The sequence below is a fragment of the Clarias gariepinus genome, chromosome 27, assembly GCF_024256425.1.
Source record: "Clarias gariepinus isolate MV-2021 ecotype Netherlands chromosome 27, CGAR_prim_01v2, whole genome shotgun sequence".
NCBI lineage: Eukaryota > Metazoa > Chordata > Actinopteri > Siluriformes > Clariidae > Clarias > Clarias gariepinus.
This window is the reverse complement of record NC_071126.1, coordinates 13,019,718-13,045,205: the sequence shown is the minus strand read 5'-3', so window position 1 is coordinate 13,045,205 and position 25,488 is coordinate 13,019,718. Positions and strand designations below refer to the sequence as shown.

Here is a 25,488-nt window from a genome sequence, read left to right as displayed (position 1 = left end):
TGGCTTTCGAATGAACCGAACAGATTGGCTGGTCTCATGTGGCCATGTAACCTTACAGGCTGATAATCACAGCATCTGTCTTCATTCTGTGCCTCATTTCATTGTGATAAATGTTCCCTGTATACTTTTAGAGACTCTTATTCCCCATCTCACCATCGATCTTTTCACTAAGAGCTAATGCGCATGAGTTATTGCGCATACAAATTGTATTATTATTATTATTATTATTATTATTATTCAGCGTTGCGGATTAGGTCAAACTTATCTAAACTGTGCTTACAATAATATACTGTACATTTAATACACACACATTGTGCTCCGAGTAAAATGCCATTTTCTCATTGCGATATTTATCAAATGAGCTGCATCTCAATGTGACTGTATTTGGTGTTTGCTCTGTCCTGTGTGCGTTCACGGTGTGCTTTGTCCTGATTGGTACACAGAACTTCACGGATGCAGTACTCTGTCTCCAGGCTCATATTAGTGAGGCGAATATCACACTCCAGCAGGCTACGGTTATGCAACATCCCTTGTTCCAGGACCTTCCCTCCATCCTAAATGCCACAAAGAAAAGGACACAGCACTTTAATTTGCCTGCTAGTACTATAATCATGGGACATAGCATTGGGGATCTATGACTGTGTCAGAACAAAAATAACCTGAGAGCAATAGTCAAAAGGCTTCTATCATCTTCATTTCAAGTAATATCGACAACAGCTTGAGTAAAGAGAAAAATCTTTGTATGAAATATGTTCATGAATTTTTGAGACTCTTATTAGAGGTTCTTGCTTTAATGAAAGTCAGGACTCAAGCTGGCATGAACTCCACAAGTTTCTGCCAAACCCAGAGGTCCATTTTAGATTAAATCCTTTGTAGTGTTGTCCGGGTAAGAGATCAGGTATGAAGTAAATCTGACATTTAATACAAAGTTACTAATATGATCCATATCACATATTTCATTACATTTACAGTATATGAAGACAAAGAAACCTTAAATTATTAAATATTCAAGATACTGAGCATTTATGTTTCTTGAGTTATATATATGTGGATATATACATACACACACACACACACACACACACACACACATATATATATATATATATATATATATATATATATATATATATATATATATATATATATATATATATAAGAAACGTAAATTGCGTATCTTGAAAATTTAATAAATCTCCTATTTCAAATGAGAAGAAAGTCACAGTTTTAAAATGTGGCCTCTATACTTTTGGATCTGACTGTATGTTGCATTGTCATTTATACAATGATCAGCCATAATATTACAACATAAAACATTAAGCCCAATATTGCATAGGTTCCACTTGCGCCTCTGCGGCCCTTATGTGGCAAGCTTTAGTAGATTGGGTGTTCTGGTACCTGCTTTCTGTTGGATCAGACCAAATGGGGTGTTATTTGGTACATGTGGGCATAGGTGGGAATTAGGTACCCATTATCCTATCACCAGGTTACTGGTGTATGATTGGTGATGTTATTTACTGTCAGTGGTCATAACGTTATGGCTGATTGGTATATATGGTAAAAACACATCGTCTCCAACATGTTGTTTTAGAAAGACATATTTAACAACAAAAAGTATTCCATTGTAAAAGATTCTGTACCAGATGCTTTGAAGTACAGAACTCACCGTTCCCAGTTTGTTGCAGGACAGGTTGAGGCGCCTCAGTGTCGTGTTCTGTACTAAGACCTGTGAGAATGCTGTGGCTGTGGGCTCCGTCATCTCGTTCGCCCCTAACTGAAGGTTTACCAGGGTACGATTATTTAGCAAGGCATGAGCTATAGCCTGGCCGCCTTCGTCCCCTATCTGGTTCAGTCTGAGGTTGAGTGACACTAGAGAGTTGTTTTTGGAGAGGGCATGGGCTAAGGCTTGGGCTCCTGGTCCACTAATTTGGTTGTCATAAATGTTCAGTGTCTTCAGACAGCTGCGATTGAGGAGTTTGCCAATGGCTCTCGCCCCTCGATCCCCTATGAGACTGTGTGAGAGGTCAAGCTCCAGCAGGGATGCGTGGTCAAGCAGGTGTTTTACTAGCATGCGACACTTTTCATCGTCCACGTTGCTCCGATGGATTCGGAGAACCTATATAAACAAACAGAATAAACACAACAGCTACATTTAAAAGTTTGTTTAAAAAGTAATTATTTGGTAGTAAAAATCATTCAGTCAGTTAGGAGTTGAAGTCGCATGAGTAGGGGATGATTATGCCGCATAAGTAGGGGATGAGGAATAACATAAACAGTGCACATTTATTTCTGACTTACAAAATTAGCACCTAGAGTGAAATAGTATGTGCCCCCTTCCTGAATTCCTTCAAATTTGTCACACTTAAATGATTCAGATTATCAAAACAATTAAATGCTACAAAAAAGATAAACTGAGTGAATCAAAAATATACAGTTTCTTAATGATTACTTCATTTCTTAAGGGAAAAGCTGTTCCAAGGTGAAAGCCAAAAAGGACACAAAGGCTCATCTCACATTTGCCAAAAAAAATCTTGATTAGACTTTTGGGCAAATGTTTTGTAGGATGATAGAAAAAAAGTTGAACTTTTTGGAAGGTATGCAGCGTTTCATAATAAGACAGTGTTTCATAAAAATAATATCATACCAACAGTCAAACATGGTGATAGTCTGGGGCTGCTTTGCGACTTCAGGAAGTAGACGACTGGCCATAATTGATGGCACTATGAAATCTGCGCTCTACCAGAAAATCCTGAAGGAGAATGTTTAGGCCATCGGTTTGTGACCTCAAGCTTAAGCACACTTGGGTTATACAGCCAGACAAAGAACACACCTGCAAATCCACCTCTAAATGGCTAAAAAAAAAAAAAGGAAAAAAAAAGGTTTTAGAGTGGCCTAGTCAAAGACAAGACTTAAATCTGATTGAGATGACCTAAAACAGGCCATTTATGCTTGAAATCCCTCCAGTGTGGTTGAATTAACACAATTCTATATAGGGCAGTGAGCCAAAATTCCTCCATAGTGATGTGTGAGACTCAGTGCCAGTTATCGTAAATCCAAAGTGTGGCACAACCAGTTTTAGATTTAGGGGCAATTACTTTTTCACATAGGGGCAGAAAGGTTTAAACAGCTTTTTTCCGTTATCAAATGAAATAAATATTTAAAAACTGCATTTTTAATTTACTCGAGTTATCTTTGTGTAATATTTAAATTACCAAAAAAAAAATCATGTAGTAATGAGGAATAGTTCTCCAGGCACTTTGCAGTTTGTTGTAGTAAAACAATTCCTAGTTCAAGTTCCTATTTCTTTCATTTAATCAACATTATTTAATTAAATTTAACATGAAGAAATTAGGGCTGTGTCAAGACTTTGGCACAGTACTGTACTGTATATGCAGCAATTGCAAACAGTTCTTATTGTTCTAAGCTTCTTTACTGAGGTTCTTGGTTTAAAAAATCTTTCTTATATCATGTTTGTGGAGACATTATCACTAACATTAGCATGAAGAGAACACAGAACAGGATGGATCAATGCCTGCTCAATTACACCGAAAGAGCTCTAGCTGATCCATCCAAGTGAACACTCCAGTTCACCTCTGCAACATAAATAAAAATATTAGAAAGACAACAGAGAATGATTTACAGAAGTCGCCACTCCTGGGCCTCATATGTTTTAGACGCTTTATGCATCCTCTTATAGGCCGTATAAGCTGAACCCTATTGAGAAAGTACATTAATATTAGATGTGAATTAGGCTTACATTGAAACAAAGTGATGAAATGGCAGTTAAAGAAAATGGATGGAAGCTCAAACAACATAATTAATTTAAACCTTCAAGGTTTTGCAGGATTTCACAGCCTCAGCCATCGACTGACAGTCACGGAGGGTAAACTGAAACAGATGCCACTCAAAGTTCATTCCACAGCTTTTTACACCATACATAAGCTGCAGCTCTTCCAGACTGCTCAGTTTGTCGAGCAGAATTCTGAAGTCAAAGTGATCCATTGAGGACCCCTCAGTGTAAAAATCGCTGACCGAATCTGCACCGTCGCTCTCTTCAAATGCCATCGGCTCTTTAACTGGGGGCAGAAGCTGAGAGATCTTTAGCCGCTTCACATAGTCTCTGCACAGTGGCACAAGCTCCAGCACCGACTGGATGTCAGTCATGTCTGGGATGAAATGTTCAATGATGTTCTCTAGATGGCGTTCAAAGAACATGCGCTTCCAGCTGTCACCATATTCAGAGACGTCGCAGACTGTCCAGCGGCTCTGACAGCATCGCTTCCAGTAGCTCTCATCACTGATCAGATTTGCTGTTAGGGTGAGAGGCAGACTTGGAGGCAGCTTCTCCAGGACAAAAGCCTTGTGCTTCGGCAGGAGTTTCTCAATGACAGGATTATCTGTAACGTATTAGAGCAAAAACGTTCTTGAAAAAGTTATACATGCTTTTATTTCAAGTAAGCTTGACTCTTGTAATGCCCTTTATTGTGGAGTTGGCCAGGCCTTTCATGCCCAGTTGCAGTGGTTCAAAACACTGATGCATATTTTTTAATGGGCAGAAACACATACAGTAACCCCTAACATCTCTACATCGGCTCTTTGTTCAGTTTTGGTTAGAGTCTGGTTAATAGTCGGCACCTGTAGTTTCTGGCACCAGGATGTTAGCAGCAAATCCTTTATACGCTATAAGTTGCAAGACGGGCCTCCATGGATTAGGCTTGTTTGTCCAGCACATCACAGGGGCGATCGGTCAGATTAAGATCTAGAGAATTTGGAGGCGGATCAACAACCTTTTTTTCTGTCACCCAGTACTGTACATCACAGCAAGTTGTGATGTACTGGGTGTTCTGATACATTTCTATCATAGTCAGCACTATCCTTTTCAGCAATTTGGACTATAGGTTTTCTGTGGGATTGGACCAGACAGACTGTGTTAACCCATGAACACATGATTGCTTGAGAGATATTGGAAGAAACAAAGACAATTATAGACACACTAGGCAATCAAGATCTTAATTAAGATCTCAAGCAATCAATGTGCAAAAAGGCACATACAGTAGTATGTAGTTGGTTGGTGTTACATGTCTATTATAAAATAAAAAAAAACCATGTAACCATTTGCATTTAAAGTTCACAAAAAAGTTTTTAAGAAACTTTTTAAAAAAAATACGTGAGTTGCTCCTTAATACTGCTGTATAAAAATCAGAAACTAACCTAAATCCTCTTAAATCTGTCTCAGTTTTTGCATTATTGATTGACAGGAAAGTAGTACTGGTTTTGTGTTGTGTTTCACCAATAAAAATAAATAATAAAAAAAAAAAACAAGAATCAGAGCACTTTCTCCCATATTTTCTATGCAAAAGCCAAAAGTTGATGTTGCGCAGTGGGTATTCAGTACAGAATTACTGAGCTTGGCAATAACATGATTATATCTTTTTTTAATATTAAAAAGATACAACAACAACAATAATAATAATAATAATAATAATAATAATAATAATAATACCTTCAAAGTTTTGTACGATGTTATTCAGACAGAGCTGTGTCAGTGAAGGCACCACAGCCAAAGACCACTCCAGATCCTCGGCTCTAATTCTGCGCAGCTTTTCATTGTCTGACTCGGCTTTAAAATGCATCACTGCTTTGTGTATGTACTGTATATGATAGATAGATAGATAGATAGATAGATAGATAGATAGATAGATAGATAGATAAAAAAGAATGATGAACCCATGGTTTTCATATACATATATAACATACTATATATATATATATATATATATATATATATATATATATATATATATATACTTCCTCATACTTACCTAATTTTTTTGTGACGCAGAAGAAAGTAAGCCAGCTATTCATATGTTTTAAACAAAGACAGTTAAATATACTTTAGGTAAAAAAGTTTCCTTTGACAGAATAATATCCTGAATGTACACCAGAAGGTATATCTGAATGAGCTACACGTTAATGCTGACCTTCCGTTTGGTTTTTAAACCTAGGTTGCCATGGTAATAAGCAGCCACGTGAAATTAGCGTCGCGCGGAAGGTTTCCATGGCGACACCCAAACTAGAGCGCGAGCTACTCCAGTGATATGCACAGCGCTGCACAAAGTTGTGTTTTAGCTAATAAGATTTCTTAACATAAATATCGATCGTTTTAAAATATTTAAAACTATTAGATTAGATAAATAAATATGTTCATTAAGCTTAGATATTTTCGTTTGTTTTGTAGTGAGTATTACTCGAAAGTAATTCACATCTCAAATATTCTAAAACAAAAAATTCAAACCTTTTTGAAAAAGTGATTTTAATAAAATGTCTTAAGTAAATGCAACTTAGTTTAATAAGACAACTAAATGTTACTTTTAGGGTGTTTCATCATTTGATTAATTAAACCTTATTTATAAAAAACATAAACATATAAACAGACAACTGTGTTGCAATCATGAAAAAGGCACAGGATTTATTTTGTGCTAGTATAACCTGGTACAAATTCTATTTCTCACTCATTCACTCACTTACTCATCGCCTACGTGTACTGCTCTATCCTGATATACTTAGGGCACGAGGTGGGTGGGATACATCTTAGAGCACATACATACACACACTTACACACTACAGACAATTTGGGTATGCCATTTAGCTTAATATGCATGTCTCAGGTCTGTGGGGAAAAAAAAAACACCGCATAGGAAGAATAAACAAACTACATGCACACAGACCTGAGGTGGGAATCGAACCCTGAGTGTACGTCGACAGTGCTAACCACTAAGCCACTGTGATGCTTCCACTTCACTTCTGAAACGGATTGGCACCAGGGGCGTTTATAGGATTTTCAGTTAAGGGGGCTCAGCCCCCATAGATGTTTAACACATATTTGGCTTGTTCAGAATTAGTACTCAAATGAGTCTTCTTGATCACACACGCTGTTTATCGTATAAACCTTTTTCTATGTACAGGTACAATCAGAGAAAATTAACCAGAAAATAGCATATAAATTGAACTTACATCGATTGGCAATATAAACAACACACCTATGAGGCTGGACAATGGAATAAACTGTGTGGGTGCCAATAATGTCAAACATTTATCTGTTAATACTTTGACAATACTGCTGTTTTTTGTTGGAAACTGGCAGACATAAAAAATGTGAAAAATAGTTTCTGATGCAATGACTTCAATCAATGCTGGGCACACAGTGTTAATGTGGCAGCCCTTTCAGAAAAGTCAACTCTAGAACTGAACAGAGAACTGTAGAAGGTTTTTCTAGTCACATGGGAGTAGTTCTCCAAATGAGCAGCAGGTAAGAATAAAACATCTTTTTTTTTCATGTGACAAGACAGTAAGTTCTCTATTCAACCCCTTAAAGTTTTATAGCTACTAGGCCATTTATTCAAATTCATTAATATAGACAAACATTGTTTTAATGTAAATAAACAAAGCATCTTTTTAATATCATTCTTTTTTTGTTTCTATTCATTAAAAAAAAGTATAATTTTCTAAATCAAAGTAACAAAAACCCTACTCTAAGGCTAATAAATGTTTTTTACGATTCGGGACATTATTTAATTCAATACAATATTTATTACCAAAAAAAAAAAGGATTTCTATCTCTGTAAATCACACTGCTATGCCGTTAAAACGAGTGTACTTAATGCTGTCTGTCACTATTTGAAATCAATTACTGTATGTGCATAACTCTATGGTAGTAAATGCCATATGCACTGTTTTAAAAAGACAGTTGGGTTTTTCAATTAAAACAGCAACGGCATGATTGTTTTATAAATTAGACTATAGGTTTATAGAGTATGTATTAAGAGCTTCATTTTTGCTAGAGGAAACAGCTGGTGTGATGAGGGTGAACACAGCGAAGATTTACCTTATTAATCCCTCATAACATTTTGTAAACTGTATTCATGAGAAAGAACTGCACTGATGCAGATATAACAAAAAATGGCCTAGCGACGCCCATGATTTGCACCCTGTCCATTGTGTTCTCCGCCTTATGCCGTAAGTCTCCTGGGAAAAGCTCCAGGCGCCCCGCGACCAGGTTTACAGGATAAAGTGGTATGGGTGATGAGTGAGTGTGTGAGTGAGATTAAAACCCTAAAATAAATATTTACATTATGTCAGTGTCACCTCATCATTCCTGTGTCTACTCAAACTTGAGTAGTGTAAGGATTATTGAAATATTGCAGTAGAACCTTAAAATTAAATTTTAATAATATAATATAATCTTTACCTATAAGTAAATGCACCCAGTAAATACAACCAGTCCAGAATACAAAATCAAAAGGACCTATAATTTAATATTTCCCTCACCTTGGCTTTCAGTTCAGGAAATAAATCCGATTAGTTCCCTGCCAAACTGCAGCAGGCGGAGCTGGACAAGCTGGTACAGCACCTTCACCAGCTGCTCTTCAATAGAGCTTAATGAAGACCACTACAACCAGGCAGAAATTCCGAAACTAGTAGAACAATCCTTTACCAATAATTTCTTAAATGGATAGTTCTTGAATCACACTGATCAACTGGTTTTTGAACAGTGCTTTATAATTTTTATAAATTTTCTGTAGGTTTGCTATATTTACTACAACATTATTATTTTACCCAAAGTCTATCAAATTAGTCAAGAGTTAGGGGCCAAAACACCACCACAAGGGGCCATAAATGTTTAGATCAAGAATGTGTAACATTTATCAACAGCATCTATATGAGGCATAAACAGCAATATGAGTGAAAAGTAAACAGCCAAGAAACATAAAGCCAGTTGAAAGTTCACTATTTTACATATGAAACTTCTAGAAAAAGATTGAATTAAAAGTGTATATACTGTTCATCCTGTAAACTGCATGCAGTTTTCTCATAAGACCTGCTGAGGTAAAAATAACCTCACAGGTTCAAAGTGTGAGCTGTGGTTTTTATGCCGTGTCAGGTGATTTTCACACGTAACTTTCACACAAGATCTTTCCCGTTTTTTTTTTCAAGCTTCACTTGTGGGTTTTTATGTGACAGACATTTGCACGCATTTACACTTGGGTTTTTTTCAGTAGTGTGAAAACAAAAACTATCAAGCTTTTTAGGAGATTTTCCATCCTCACTATTTTCCAAATGCCCCTAATTAACTGCTGTGTGACATCCTGGACTCCAGCAGTGTTCATCTGCTGTGTGACAATTTTCCACGGCCCTTCCATGTATCATGTCATTATTTAATATGTTTACTTTTCCATATTTTTTTCATTTTATCAATATTATTAATATTACATTACTTTCCATAATTACTTTTTATCTCCTCATGATTTTGTTATTTATCCTTTCACTTCAGATTTTATTTGGCCCTGTACATTCTCTTATAAATTTGTCTCATTTATTTTAATACTTAATCATACTACGCTTTGAGCAACCATATGCAACTGCTCTTTAAATATATTGCATAATCATCATCTGGAATCACTTAGCTTTTTCATTTGTCATATTTCAAAGAAAAAAGAATCAAGCATACTCTTAAATATATTTAATCACCCATTCACCCAAATTAGCTAATTTTGTTTCAAAGCCTTCAGTTTTAGATCCTTCATGCTATACAGCTAAATCATCACTTATCAGAAACCATGACTTAATTTAGTCTGGCTGTGCAGTTGGTGTTTGTTTTTTTCACAACCCCAGGGTTACTGTGCAGGAGGAAAGTTTTTTCTTTATTCTCTCAGGGTCAGTGCAGTTTTCCTCCATGTTCTCTTGTTTATTCCAGTCTCTTGCAGATGGGTGGTTTGATAACACAAACTTGTGTATGTGTACATAATGTCTTGAGATTGAAAGAAAAAAATTCTTTCAATAAAAGTTATTGTATTTGTACTTACCTGAGAAACAACTCAAACTGGATCAACAAAATAGATGACGTGCATTATGTATCTCTTGAGCCAGGATTGTTAATCTGTAAAATCACATTCGCAACACCTTTGCAACATATTTCATGATGTTAGGTTACTACCAACTTCAGATTGTGGTGATGCAACCTCTTGAAGATCTAGCCTTGTTTAGGTGGATTGCCTGTTCCAGTTTGTAACCCTTTCTGATACTTCACAGACCACACATTATAGATTAGTCTCGTCCCCTGGAATAGGGCTCCAGGTCCCCCGAGTTTTCTACACAGGATAAGTGGTTTAGAAGATAAATGAATGAATTCATGCCATGGTGCTTTCCCCATTTTCTATAAAAAGCACTATAACAAGACAGTTACTACACAGTAAAAGATAGAAAGTGTTCAAATTAAATGCTGGGAACACACAAACAATGCAAACAATCTTGAGTGGAATTTGATATTTTATGAAAAATGATTTTTTTTGTCAAGATTTTAAATGTTAAGAGACAGCAGAATCTATAGTTAACATCATAACAACGCATTTGTGTTACAGCTACTTTACTACTTTTGACATTCTGTAAAAATATTTAGCTTAGTGAAGAAAAAAAATGTAAATCGTCCTGGGGTAATTTTGCGGCTATGCTGCCCCCTAGTGTTGAGGACACGATTTATTTAACAACAGTCTTTTCATAGAACCTGCATCCTGTGAGCATTGATGTTGGGTTTATTTAAAAATACAATAAAACTGTAATATCTTTAAATAAAAAAGACAGACATCTAAATTAAATTCCTACACACCCTTACCACTTAATAGATTAAAGGGAGTGAAGAAATGAGAACTTAAAAACCATATTTCTGAAAAATCATCGGCGCAATAATTCAGAACAAAAAAAAACAAAATAAAATTGTAATATCTGAACAATAGTCTAATAAAGCTGCTTTATTGAAAAGACAAAAAAACAACAACTAACAAATATAACTTATCTACAAACCGACAACACATTCACAGCTGTACATTTCACAGTCATACTATTAAATCACACAGTCATATAATTGACCCACAGAAGGCTTCAACAGGTTGCCTTTGCTGCGTTGGATGGCTGAACTGATGGATCACTGTCACTATCATCCTGAATCACTATCAGTCCAACGGCGGGTTCTTTGTGCTGACCTGTGAAATCCCAGACAAAGTCTTTTATACAATTATATTATTTGCTGAGCTCCCAAACTGAAGATTCCAAGCAAAACTGGCCATACTTTAAGCAGGAGGGATAGCATACGCTAGCAAACAAGAGCTTATGGCAATCATGGGCATGTGTGAGCTTGTGTATGTGGAAGAGGGCAGTCAGCACTTTTCTTCAGGTGTGTTGTGCTGCCCTGTAACGCAGCTTAAAAATATGTGGAGAATAATTATTTATTTGTATTTACAATCATAAATTATTTTATTAGGAACAGAGGTACATCTATACCTTCATTACATTTCATCATGTCATTTGGCAGAAGTGCTCATCCCTAGTGATCTATAAAAGTGATGTGAAGTCTCTTACCCAAAAACATATCAATAGGTCACAGACTTAAGAGTATAAACATTGAAGGTTTTATTTATTAACCCAGGCACTTAGGGAAAAAGGTAGGTCTTTAGATCTCATCTGATGCAATTTCATGTAGTTATTAGCACTACAATCCCTAGAATCATAAACAACCATCAGAACTGGGTAACGATGCGATTTTAGTGACTTTGCCCACGGCATGAATGTTGCTGCCAAATAGTTTGGTTGGATTTTTGCTAGATAGGATCAGAATTTGGTCCCAACAGAATGAATCTATGAAACGAAACTTGTCTGGGGCAGCAATCCAGGCAAGGATGGTAAAGACTGGTGTAATGATGTGGGGGAATCCCTTCTTCCCATTTCCTCTGAATTAAAACCAATCAATCATTATTTGAATCCCATAGACTATTTGTGTATTATTGCTGACCATGTGAATTGCTCATGGCCATAATTTTCCTTGTAATGGCTACTTCGATATGGTACTGCACCATGTTACAAAGCAGAACACCTTGGGAACATGAAATCTACAGCATGAAAGTACGGAAAAAAAGTCAACAGAAACGGCATGATGGAATTATGCCAACATGGACCTCTAAGGATCCCTAAGAAATGTTTTCAACATCTCGTGGAAGCCATACCATGGAAAAAAGTCAAAGCTGTTTCAAGAGCCCTACTCAGTATTAAAAGAGTGTCCATAATAAAGTGCTTACTAGCTGCATATAGAGTGTTTTTTATCATGTATCTATAAATACGATGAATCCTCGGATTGCGAGTAACGCGGTTTGCGAGTGTTCCGCAAGACGAGCAAAGATTTTTAATAAATTTTGTCTTGGTTTACGAGTACCGAGTATCACATATCACACATGCGCTTCTTGTTTTGAGCATCACGTGATCACAACTGAGCGAATGGTTTTCTGTCTCCTGCGCTGCGGAATTGTGGGTAATCGTCTCCCGTGCTCGGTCTTAGGGCGCGTCTCTCACTGGTATAATCAAAATCTGTGCACACGTGTACTGTTTACCATAACACTGTGACCACGTGTGTGCGTAAAACACATTTTATTTTGTGTTTGTAAGCGCGTGTGTACAGTGGATTTGTGTGTGTGTATTTTTGAGACATTGCTGGCAGCAATGTGGGTCACTCGTTCTCATTAGCCAATCAGATGCGACCTCACCATTTAACCAATCACAGCCCTCAATTTTACACAGTTGTACATCTGTGAATTGTGTTTTGTGAAACGTACATTATAAATATATATATTTACTTTGTGCACACGAGTTGTTTTTTGCGAATATAAATATTTTTCATGCACGTGTATTGGGATACGCATGTGTGCTTCGTGGCTTTTGTGTGAATTATTAATGAGACTATTTTGCTTCCAAAGACATAGTGTCCCTTCACATATAAATTCTCGCCTTTCCATCCCCATCACCCCCTCTCGGCTTCACACACACAGTCTTTCCGTTAATGTGTGTGTGAAATTCAAATAAGAGAGGAAAAAGGTTTACTGCGTAAGGTGAGAAGAGGAAGATGGGAGGGGCTGATTTCTCCTCTCCTCTTACTTTAGATTCACACACATACATTATTATGTATTTATTTATTTTTTGGGGGTATGGAACAAATAATTAGAGTTTCAATTATTTCTTATGCCAAATATTGCTTTGATTTACAAGTGTTTTGGAATACGAGCCCACCTCCTGCAACAAATTATGCTCGTAATCCAAGGTTCCACTGTATAGTTATTCAAGATATTATCACAATGCCTTATTAGAAGTAATAAAGTCTATCACACGAGTTTAATCGCACAGTTTAACATAATTTTAAAAGCTGGTATACGGAAAGATACTGTGAGCAAGCCAGACAAACACACATGCAGAAAGACAGGGAGATAGACAGTTAACAAAGAAAAATATTTTTTTACTAGTGTCACTACCAACAGTGTTTTTCTTTTTTTTTCCTCTTTCAAAATTTTTATGCGAACCTTGACCGTAGTACCCAAATGTCTCCTTTGGCCCTATCATAGAAGCCTCATTTGTATATAAAAAAGATAGAAACAGTGAATCTAATAACTTTTTTTATTTACTAGTATTGATTTATATACTGTTAAGGCTTGATGGACTCGTCACTAAATGTGGAAATGACACGGACAAGCGTTGGATAACGTCGCTAAACAGGGTTTGCAGCGTAGTGAGCGGAGAGGACGCACCTCTCACCTTTCCTCTGGCTGATAAGCGCTGTTCTCCTCTCTCTCATCACAGTGCTCAGGTTTTCCACCATGCGGTCAATGCAGTTGTCCAGCACTAGAGAGCGAGCCTGAGACACAATGGGCTGCCTGCAAATAGGACACTCGTCTTTGCGTCTCCGCCAGTCTGCAATACAATGCTGACAGAAACTGTGGGCGCAGCTCAACGTCACTGCCTGAGAAAGAAGAAAAAAAAAGGAAAAATGACATACACAAAAAGGTCAAGATAACCGAAATGGAGTCACTGACTTAGTACTAGTTATTTTAAAATGTTCATGAATAAAAGCAGTCACATTCATACTATTTACACCCACACACAAAAGTGAATACACCCATTTAATTTCAGAAAACATTTTAGTACATCTTCTCAAAAGACAACACTATAAAAATTAAACTTTGATAGACTTTAGAGTAGTCAATGTGCAGCTTGAATACAAGTATCGATTTACTGTCCTTTGAAAATAACTCAACATATATTATTGTGGAAATTGATGAAAACAAAAGTGATGACAGTTGTACATCTTTAACCATGCAAAGTTACATGTCCTATTCATTACGTTCTTGTGTTTGTCAGCCGCCAGGTACGTCTCCAAACCTGACCCCTATTGAGCACCTGTGGGGTGTCCTCAAGCAGAAGGTGGTGATGGGCCATGTGTCTATCATCCAGCAGCTCCGTGATATCAGTATAAAGGAGTGAAAGAGGATCCCAGCAACAACATGTTCAGCTCTGGTAACTTCTATGCCTCAGGGTCGTCTGAGTTTGTATGTAGCAGCAGTGAGCTTCAAAGTACATTTAGGCACCTCTGCTCGTTAACGTAATGTGTGAGTAACTGCATGTGTATGTACACGCATGTAAAAAGTTCAGTAAGCAACTTTAGCACAATCACTGGTTTACTGTATGCAAGTCCACTATTGCACAAAATATTATCATAAGCAAAGCTGACGTCTAATCAAGGAGACTAGCACACAGACAATGACATCATCGGCACATAGGGTGACGTTACAACAAGCCAAAATCTCTGTTAGGACAGAGTTTTCCCAAAGTTTAGTTTTCAACGACCAAAACTGCGTTTGCATGTAAACGAAAGGCCAAAACCACAGAAAAAATTTCAGTTTAAAAAAATACCCAGCTGCATGTGGCCATGTCCTTGGTGAACTCATCTGTTGTTACCAGTTATTTAGACAATAAAGTCTGCATGTAGGGACAGTAAATCTGTACCGCTATACAAGCTGCACATTGACTATTCTTAAGTATATCCAGTTTTTATTTTCATAGTTTTATTCCTTGTGAACATATAGCTATATGCGTGAACATTAAGGTCTGAAAACCATGACAGTCATACCTCGATGAAGAGCTCAGAGCAAATGATGCACTGCAGTTCATTCTCCAGCACTTCTGTCATCTGTGTGACAACCTCTTCCTTCTGAGCTCTCGCCCGCTCTTTCTCCTCCTGCAGCGAACACAACAGTCATGCATCAAACACACCCTAACCGTCGTCTAGCACAGAGAAACGAGATCTGTAATTCACACTATTCAAAAATATTTATTTACATCTCCAGCAAAATAATAGGTGAAAAAAAAGAACATAGAGAAATCAAAAAAATATACATTTTGCTGTGTTTGGGAAGAAATTACTGGCAGTTACGACGTCGTTTGTTTATAATTTAAATCGGCGAGAAAAAATTAATAACTGCTTGCTTGAACTGTTAGATCCTAAAAACAATGAGTTACTTTATATCACTAATCATTCTTAGAAATCGTGATAAGTCACCATGCACAGCTTTAAACGTCATGCCATGAAACTGATTTTTCTGTCGCAACACTCGAACTTGTGCACTCCGCAGAGAATTGGTTATGTCCGACGTGAGTGGTCAAGGCTGATCAGACCAGTGTATAACATAAATCCGATTTCTGTTATAAACTTTATAAATCATTTAAAGATTTCGGTGTCAATGTGACAATACATAAATCTGCACACAGAGTCATGATTTATTACCAAATAGATTTTCTTCTACAGTTTTGAGTACCTTGGTTACTGCCTCCGAGTGGCGCAGTGGTAAAGTGCTTGCCCTATCATCCGGAGATCGCTGGTTCGAACCCCGGGTGATGCTGTTTACCTCTCACAGCCGGAGGCACAGAGAGAGCTGATTGGCCGAGCTCTCTCAGGGGGGAGGGATGAGAGGTACTTGTGCTCCCACATTAACCACGGCTCTACAGCCAATCAGGGGCGTCTGTGAGCTCACGCACACGGAAGGAGCGACTAGCGCTTTCCTCCGAGTGTGTTACTCCGCCCCTAACGGTGCGTGAGCGAGCAGTTCGAAAAGATGCGGTCGGCTCGCGTCACGTGGTTCGGAGGAAACACAGGATAGCTTTCGTCCTCCCGACTGAGTGGTGGTAGTAGCCTTAATGTGGGAGCCTCCTAGTGACGGGGAGGAATTGGCCACGACTAGATTGGGGAGAGAAAAATCGGGGAAAAAAGAATTGGACAGAGTACCTTGGTTACTTTCAGCTCGTTGTCTTTGGCCTGAAGGACCTCTTGAAATCCCTCCCTTTCATGTTTCAACTCTTCCATCACTCGGTGGTGCTGAAGCAGCAGAAGACACACCATTAAATTAAAATTTATTTTTTTTTTAAGGGGCAGAACAAATGCACAAACCAATTAGACTACAGGTTTTTCTTTGACCCGTACAGATACAAATACCTTACCTCTTTTAAAGCCTCCTCTAGTTGTTTTTTCAGGCCGTCTTCTTTCTGCTGGCTTCTCTCCGTCTTTTAAAACAGTGCAATAACACTGATTAGATCAGTTACTTCTACATACTATAAATAAAGTGATCAGTGTTGTCTCAGAAAAGCAAAAGGGTTCTTCTATGTGGATAGACTGCCGCTAACAACAAAGAATTAGTTCAAAAACACCATCTGACTTTTAGACTGATTCTCTGTTAAATAATATGGCTTTTGGATATTTGGACCAGCAAACAAAAATTTTAAATAGACAGCTTATGGTTAGCTAATAAGTAATTGTGCTCCATGTTCACCATGCTCAGGTGATTTTGGTCATTTCCTCAGACAAACGTTTGAGTACATTTATCCATCACCATATTTGTGAATGGAGAAATATGAATGGAGAAATATTATGAGAAGGTTTTCAGCCCTACATTGCCTAAATTTTATTTAAGTTAGGTGCAAGTTAAAACAAACCTAGTCCAAAACCCAACTGTATCTTTGTTCTGATTAACTAACAAGCGTGAAAGCATCTTTACATGACATACATTTTCTTATACAGTATTTACATTCCAATAATTGCATAACCTTTTCTGGCTTTTATGACTTGATAGGTCACTTTAATTATGATCAAACCAGAGCTGAAGAAATTTTTTTATAAAATAATAATGATAATAATTTTAATTATTTTAACAGATTTTGCAAGTATGATTTTAACTCTGATATTAGATAATACTATTACTATTGTTATACTATTATAATATGTGTGTTTTTGTGTCAACTGTATTTATCTAGGCCAACGTCTAATAATGGCATCTCATTAAGGATGTTTTCAATATTTATTTAAAGTATTTTATAAAAAAAAATAGATGAATGTCTACAAATCTTTGCAGCCTTTTGAGATTAATTGCATTTACATTTAGGCATTTGGCAGACGCTCTTATCCAGAGCAACTTACATTTTAATCTCATTACACATCTGAGCAGTTGAGGGTTAAGGGCCTTGCTCAACAGTGGCAACTTGGTGGTTGTGGGGTTTGAACCTGGGATCTTTCGAACCGTAGTCCAATGCTTTAACCACTGAGCTACCCCCTGGCTAATTGGACAAATCCATATTGCAGTTTTAATTTTTAGGAGATTAGTTGTGCAGCACTAAATCAAAAAATATTTTATTTAATATTTTATTTAAAGTGTTTACATAATCAGATGCAATATTAAAGAGTGCACCGACAGTGAAATTCAGTTAAATACTAATTCAGATCAGTATTTATTGACATTGGCATCACTGATTTATTATTATATTTATTAGCAACACACTACCAATTAATGTTTAAGCCGTGTGACCAACCACATCATGATTTCGTTTCAATTATAAAAATACTTTAATTTTTTTTGGCTTTCGAAATTCCCCCAAATAAGGATACTCTTCATAAATGTAACATGCAAAATCTCAGGAGCACAAGTAATGCCTACGTGTACAGGCGCGGATAAAATATACAAATCAGTTATATATCCTTTAGCAGACAGTTGCATGTCACAGGGATGCACACAGACAGCAGAAAGTTTAAAAGTCTGTATTGTATGTTAACCCACCGCTAGTCGTCTCTCCTCCTCACACACGGACCTTTCGAGGATCTCCATGCGCTGTCGTGCCAGTTCCTGCTGCGAGTTTAACTCGCCGCGTAGCAGCTTCATCTGCTCCTGCAGAACCTCCATTTCCTGCCGCTGCTCCAGACTAGATGCCTCCTGCCCCTCTAACTCAGCTGCTCGCTTCTGTGTGGCTCCCATGCGCTCCTTCAGCACTTTTAGGTTCTCACTGTAGCGTTTTAAGGTAGTCAGATGCTCTGTGCTGTCACTACTCTCACTCAAGTGCCCAGATGGTTCACTAGGTCCAGCCTGTTCAGGTACTGTTCCTGTGGGACACGGCAGGCCGTGAGATTTATCCGTGTTGGTGATGCGATAGAGCTTTGAGTTTGAGTCTTGTAAATTGTTTGACTCCACCTCGTCTGTACCAAACTTTCGCTTAAACTTTTTGGGTTTGGATGTCACAGCTTTGACTTCTGCAGCCGCTGTTTTGGTTAAGAAAGCTTTGATTATGTCAAAACTGGAGTAAAGAAGAACGTACTCGAACTCCACCGGATTGCCATCCAACGGGACACCGAATCGTACAACATCACCTTGCTGCAGGACATGGGGTTTCCCAGGGGATATCCGAGTACCATTCACCCACACTCCATTTAGGCTCTGAGGCAGTGAAAGAAAGAGAAGTACAAATTATTAAAAAAATAAAATAAAAAAAAAACTCCCAAAAAGAACAAACAAACAAAAAAAATGATAATATTCAATGTTCATGTAAGTTGTGTTATAGCTTAATCTGAATTAAGTAGGCATAATTTCTTCATTTGTTAATTTAATCTTTGGTTTATCTGGTTTATGTTCAAATTCATGTAAATTTGCGTCTTAACATTTCTGCAACCAAAAAAAGCTCAATTTACAGCTAAATTGATAACCTGATAATTATAGCAAGTAAGAACAGTAGTGAAAAAAACAACAAAGATAGTTAAAAAGGTTAAAATGGTGAACAAATGTATTAAGACAACCTATGACATGTAGTAAACAAGCAGTGTTTATTACAAACCTGGCTGTCTGATCGTACTGAGAAAACCTTCTACCATGATGATATCGCGCACTAGTGTAACGATGGGATAATTTTTTTTAATATAGCAGAGGTTTATTTAGGAAAAAAGGGAGTTTTTATTCTCATAACTCATTTGAACACCCTTTTCTTCTTCAAGTTCTCCCTGTGCACAAAAGAGGTGATGTCAATAATTAGTTCTCATCTATCTGGCTAAAGAATTGTGCTCAACAGAATTCGCTGGTTTATTTAATGGATTTAGCAAACATGTAGCACGGTTACGTTCTGAAGCCGGAGCGACCAACCCTGCACAAAAATTTTGCAAAAAAAAAAAAAACCTGTGCCAACCGCTAATATTTATTTGATACCCCACTTTTTGTTTAAGGGTGTTGTGTGTTGTTGCCGTCTCTGAAAGTCACCAAACAAAAAATTATAATTTCACAGCATAAAATTACTAACAAATTATTATCATCATCTTGATTGTCATTATTTTAACATTTTGAGAATGTCATTAAAACAATAAATTTCACTGTTGTCCCAATACTTTTGGCCACCACTGTAATTTTATCTAAAATGTATTTAAACATGTCTGAACTGATTTTATTTTTATTATTTTTAGTTTGGTAGTAGATTAAATTATTGTAGCATTTTGTGACGACCTAAGTAAACTTCTGTTACATTCTCTAATCAACACACAGTTTAGCACTGTTTCTGTGTTTCGTCTTGCAAGGCTTTAACCAAGATGTTTATATAATATTTCATGGAAGGAGTCTCCAGTGTCAGTAGTTCTTAAGAGGAAGAGCTATGACAATACATTTTCCTTCAGAGAAAATGTTCGAGGACGGACAAGTACGTGTTTTGTGTAAGTTTTTATAGCAGTTTTTATGGACAGGACATAAAAAATAAAATCTAATTGTAAATTAATAAGCATGATGTGTTAAAAAATGTGAAAATATACAAGTGGTATAAAACACCTTGAATGGAGATTGGAAGATAATCGGATTAGGGATGGCAAAACAGCAGCTTGTCATTTATTGTTTTCTCAAAAAAGCATGACTTAAATTTTTTATTTCTAGTTTGAATTTAGTGACGCATACTTATAATATAAACCACAAATTCTGATTGACCAGTGTACTTTGCACCACGCACAAATAGGTTGATACTGTTATGGACCAAGAAGAAGCCACTAAGTATCCTAAGGCATTTCTGAATACTTTGGAGCAGAATTCCACAACATCTATTAAATTTTAAAGTGGGAACAAATAGACACAGTTCTTAAAAGTGATTAAAAAATGCGCAGAAAGACGTGAAGGAGCAGCCGCTGTTTCATATTAAATGTAAAGGGGAAAGAGATGATAATAAATTTTTTAGTTCATGGAGCTAACTGCAAAATTTTTAGGGAGGCTGAGCATAAATTTAGGGGGGCTAAAGCCTAAAAATGGCCTAACAAAGCCGATGCATTTGCTTATCGGCAAACATTACTTAATTAAGTACCTTATTTCCAAAATGAGTCGGCAATAGAAGAGAAGTTTTGTTAATGCTATATATATATATACACATACATACATATATGTTTACACCAAGTTTCTTCTTTGGGTTCTGCCAAAGTCGCGTGCATTTTCGGAAGCGGAGCCACACACAAAGTCACGGGTAATTCTTTCTATCTATCTATCTATCTATCTATCTATCTATGTATCCGAAAATGCATGCGACTTTGGCCCAACCCAATGAAGAAACTTGGTGTAAAATTCCAACTTCACTAGGTGCTTTTCAAGACACTGAAGGCTGACAATGAATAGACATTTTTTATTTGCTTTTCCAAAACTGTTGCAGTAAATCCTAAGTCTGTTTTATGCAACGGACTGATGTGAAATAAATCACATATCTATATATAATCATAATGTTGTTGTTGTTGTAACAGTATTTTCAAAAATACACACTACATTAATGTTGGCAAACAGCGTTTCATCTTATCTGTGAAGGAAACAGTTGTGTGAGGACAGGTGAAACTTTACTCAAAACGGAAACCGATTAATGCTATGCTATATATAGATAAGTCTGATTTAATTGCCATCATTAATCTTTTTTTATCTTTTAAATCTATTTTAGGCAAAGATGTCCGCTCTGTCTTCTTAATTCATCTAAACCTACCCTACATTATTTGCCAACAGCACACACAGTTTGCTAAGTTCACACCTATCGTAAATGAAAGGTGAGGAGAGATTCCGCAGAATCTTCAGACACAATGCTTGCTCTAAAGGACTATGGGGGACTTGCTCAGCAGAGACATGAAAGAGACGCAGGTTGGCGACCCCCGATCTAGGCTATATATTTAAATATATATATATATATATATATATATATATATATATATTAACACAAAGATTGACAAACATAATAAAACTCGACCTAAATCCAATCAAGTGTTTTTTTTTTTCAAATTAAGGTGTATGAAGGCTGCTGTCCCGCACGCACCTGACTTTGCAACCAATCTAAAGCACTGCTATTTTAATGTTTAAAACCTCACAATATAAAGTTATGATATCAAAAACTGAAAATATTACAGCAAATAGGGTTTCCACACAATTACTTTATTTGTTTGTTTTTAAATTTGCGCCTGAGAACTGCCACCTACTGGTCTGAGACATTGCGTCTCTTGAAATCTCGCATACTGCCGTGAGTCGCCATGAGATTCCTGTCCCTCTGACGCGCATTTTTTACTGCCCCATCTGTACCAGGCATTCTGTTCTTTCGCTTGCATTTGAACCAAAAATGTATGCAGCTGGAGACTCAGGTGAACCTCTAGTTTAACTGTATTTAATAATTTAGTGCACATTAGTCAGAGTTATAGCAGTACAACAAAAGAGAAAAGCAGCAGTCACTCCTGCCATGTACTGTAACTAGTAAACTGTTTTTTTGGTGTCTTTATACTAGTGCTTTATTTATTAACTTTAAAGCATAATGAGCTGGCATGGTGGATTAGCGATTAGCACTGTTGCCTTGCACCTCCAGGGGCTGTGGGCACGATCAGCCTGTGTTTGAAAGGGTTCCTCCAGGTGCTCCAGGTTTCCTCCCACAGTCCGAAGACATGCAGACTAGGCAATTGCCGTTTCCAAATTGCCCACAGTGTGACAATTAGTGTGTGTGTGTTGAGGATTTTTAATCTACTCTCATTTCATTTTACTGCAATCAATCGGAAAAAGAGAATATAGAAAAGTTTATGTTTACGCCTTGTTTACACAAACCGTTCTTCTCTTTTTCAGCCAAATACACTCCCTGTTCAGTAATCAAAGAGTGAATCTCAGATGAAAAATTCAAAAAAGTAGATCAGATAAAAATAAAGCTTTGTCTTAAAAAGATTCCAGCGCATTCAAATTCACTTTTATCACTTCAGTGCTGTTATCTCAGCGGTGAAAATATTATTTTATTAATCCCAGAACACTAATAACATCTATTGGTGCAAAAGTTAGTTTACACTGAGCAAGTAGCTTATTTGACTTATTAATCTTATTTAAAGTAGATTATTAAATGTGTGATTTAACTGTTATAACATCGCTCTTACTCGACATTTTGATTTCACTTATGGCGCAGGTTAAACTTTAGGCAGAAGTCCAAGTACAGTACTGCAAACGTTTCATTCAATTCTGTTCAGTCAGTTTTGCGTGATGCTGTGACAGACAGACATACGGACAGACATATTTTCTAAAACTGTTGAGCCTATGAAATGTGTTTCAGTCTGTGAAAAGTAAACACATCATTGTAAGGGGGAGTTCTGACCGATGTACAGACAAAATTTCATTTTATTTATATAGATAAAGTGAGTGAGGAATTCCCAATGGTTTAGACCAGTGAGCCATGTGTGGTGCTGTAAGTTACCTCATTGTCAGTCACTGTCCACTGTCCATGTTCTCTCTGTTTAAACATACAGTGGTTTCTGGAAATCATCAGTGGACAACTCGCTGAGAGAATCTGATGGGTGACATTCAGGCCACGTCCAATAGTAACCTTACACAAATTTAAAGAGGAATATTCAATTCAGATGAACGTTAACATCATATAACATATTCACTGTGGCATGAAATGAGCTAACATGCAGCTGGGTATGAACTTCAGCTAGCTGTTAGCATTGCTCCGGATTGCTTACTTTCCAATAATATGGTCTACAAAACAAAAATAGTTAATTGTAGTTTTTAGTTAATTGTGTTTTGTCCTACAAAAACGTTTTTCCGGTCAGCAAACATACTATTAAACTGGTTGCTAAGGTAACGTGGCTAACTCTGACTCCAGTTAGCATGCTAGCTAGGTAGCGCAGGCAGTTGTTACCTCAGTATTTTCGAAGAGCCTTAGCCAGCCGCTGTCTTTTCCAACTCGCTTCAAACACCATATTTTACCATTCTGCCCCGAGTTTTCTTCTCCCCCCGCAGGCGATAAGGAAGACACTTCCTTTGCAACCTCCTCCATAATCACCGCGCCATAGAAAGAATATTAAATAGCCATTTTTTTTAAGGTACCGTTGACATTTTGTTTTCAATTCTCAGCTAAACACCTAGCGGTGGAAAAGCGCAACTGAAGAAACAAAGCTGATTAGCAGTTTGTGTGTGAAGGCCGCCACTACAGGGCACTGAGAGAGAGAGAGAGAGAGAGCGACCTAATATAATATAAAAGAGACTCCAGCAGGGAGCAGTACAGCCCTATTCTGTCGTGAAACAACGTTAAAACCATGTCACAATCAGGTCTACTCTTTTGTAATAAAGCTCATGCAACGTGGTTGATTTTATCCAATAAGAATTTACCATGGTAGGCACTGAGTAGGTACCAGGGTAGGTACTGTGGCACCTCAGTGGGAACTATAGTACTTATTGGGTGCCACAGTGGCTACCAGAGTACAGCAGATATTTAATGTGGTATGTTTGTACACACTCTCCCATATTAGATATGTTAGTCAATACTATATCAATACTTTATTTCCAGTCTTAAGATTTTGATCAGGAGTGTGCGTATATATATATATATATATATATATATATATATATATACACACACACTCCTGATCAAAATCTTAAGATCAGAGATAAAGAAGGTGTGTGTGTGTGTGTGTGCACGCGCGCTTAAATACATGTACAAAGTATTCACACTTTGTACTGATGGATCGTAACCAGGTTGGTAAGTACCTCTTCAAGAGCAAGAGACAAAAAATAAAGATTATGCAACTTATTAAAAACTGCATTTAAACTCGAACCGGCTGGTTATTTGCCAATCAAAAGTTTTAGACCATAGCCTTTAAAAGAACCATCTGTGCAAAAATATGGCTTAAATGTCATTGTCCTTCAGATGGTAGCAGTGTCATGATCAGTGTCATGATGGCAAAAACAAAAAGGCTTTCTGTTTTTGAACATGGTAGGTTTGCTGAGCTGCACAAGCAAGAGCTCTCGCAACACGCCATTGCTGCACAGGTAGGACGCAGTAAGACTTTTTTTATTTCTTAAAAGATCCTGAGAGTTATGGGACAAAAAATCAAGTGGTAGACCCAAAAAAAAATTCATGTGTGTGTGCCTGAGGATCTGACGGGCTGTCCATGAAGACACAGTACGATCCTCAACCCAAATTAAGGCCCTTACTTAATGCTAAATGCACCCTAATAACCATAAGACAGCATATGCAAGAGAACAGCTAAAAGAAGAAAAAAAAAACGTCTTTGAATGCCCAAACATGGGGCACTGAAAGACGGGCGAATGAGAAATGAGAAAAAAGAAATCTGGATGGTTCTGATGGCATCCAACGATACTGGCATGACAAGGAGATCCCACTGGAGATGTTTTCTATGCGTCACAGTGGAGAAGGCTCCATCAAGATCTGGGATGCCTTTTCCTTCAATAAGAAAATGGAGCTTCATGTTGTGCACGGGTGTCAAATGGCGGCTGGCCTATGTGGACATGTTGCAGCAGGCATCCCTCAGCAGTCAGTGGTAATGACTGGGTCTTTCAACAGGACAATGCTACAGTTCACAATGCCTGCCTGTCGATTGACTTCTTTTAGGACAATAAATTTGCACTTCTGGACCATCCTACGTGTTCCCTTGATCCAAATCCCCTTGAGAATGTTTGGGGATTGAGGGCAAGGAAAGTTTACAAAAACAGACATAAGTTCCAGACTGTGAATGCCTTCTTCACCACATGGAGCAACGTTCCCACCACCCTCCTGGAAACAGTTGTACCAAGCATGCCGAAATGAGTGTTTGAAGTTATCAACAAGAATAGTTCCGCTACTCACTACTGAGTTCCTTTTTGACACTTTTATTTCTGTTGTGGGTATTTTTTGGCTATGGTCTTAAACTTTGGTCTCTTACTGTTTTTTCGTCTCTTATTGAATATTCGTTATGTATTCCTCTTTTGACATTTTGAGGTAGTTCTTACAACCTGGTTATGCTCCACCAGCGCAAATACGTGAAATGTTTAGGTAAGTCACAGACCTTCTGTC

At 37.3% G+C, this 25,488-nt stretch overlaps 2 protein-coding genes across 3 annotated transcripts; both read right to left on the bottom strand.

Annotated features, from left to right (window-relative positions):
* Positions 1-323: 323 nt before the first annotated feature.
* tcte1 (t-complex-associated-testis-expressed 1) lies at positions 324-5,633 on the bottom strand. Its single transcript, XM_053488443.1, has 4 exons — positions 5,504-5,633; positions 3,829-4,397; positions 1,667-2,116; positions 324-554 (listed from the first exon to the last, which is right to left on the bottom strand). Exons 1-4 carry the CDS (start codon positions 5,631-5,633, stop codon positions 354-356), a joined length of 1,350 nt encoding a protein of 449 aa, XP_053344418.1. The 3' UTR covers positions 324-353.
* Positions 5,634-10,313: 4,680 nt separating this feature from the next.
* On the bottom strand, positions 10,314-23,633 carry rnf8 (ring finger protein 8, E3 ubiquitin protein ligase). Of its 2 annotated transcripts, none has more exons than XM_053489423.1 (8): positions 23,335-23,633; positions 22,888-23,016; positions 17,970-18,620; positions 16,363-16,425; positions 16,151-16,240; positions 14,999-15,106; positions 13,620-13,831; positions 10,314-11,036 (listed from the first exon to the last, which is right to left on the bottom strand). In XM_053489423.1, the coding sequence occupies exons 1-8, from the start codon at positions 23,470-23,472 to the stop codon at positions 10,991-10,993; spliced, it is 1,437 nt and encodes a 478-aa protein (XP_053345398.1). In that variant the 5' UTR covers positions 23,473-23,633; the 3' UTR covers positions 10,314-10,990. The 2 variants fall into 2 exon arrangements, with proteins under 2 accessions (XP_053345398.1, XP_053345397.1); XM_053489422.1 differs by having other exon boundaries at positions 13,627-13,831; positions 23,335-23,632.
* Positions 23,634-25,488: the final 1,855 nt, after the last annotated feature.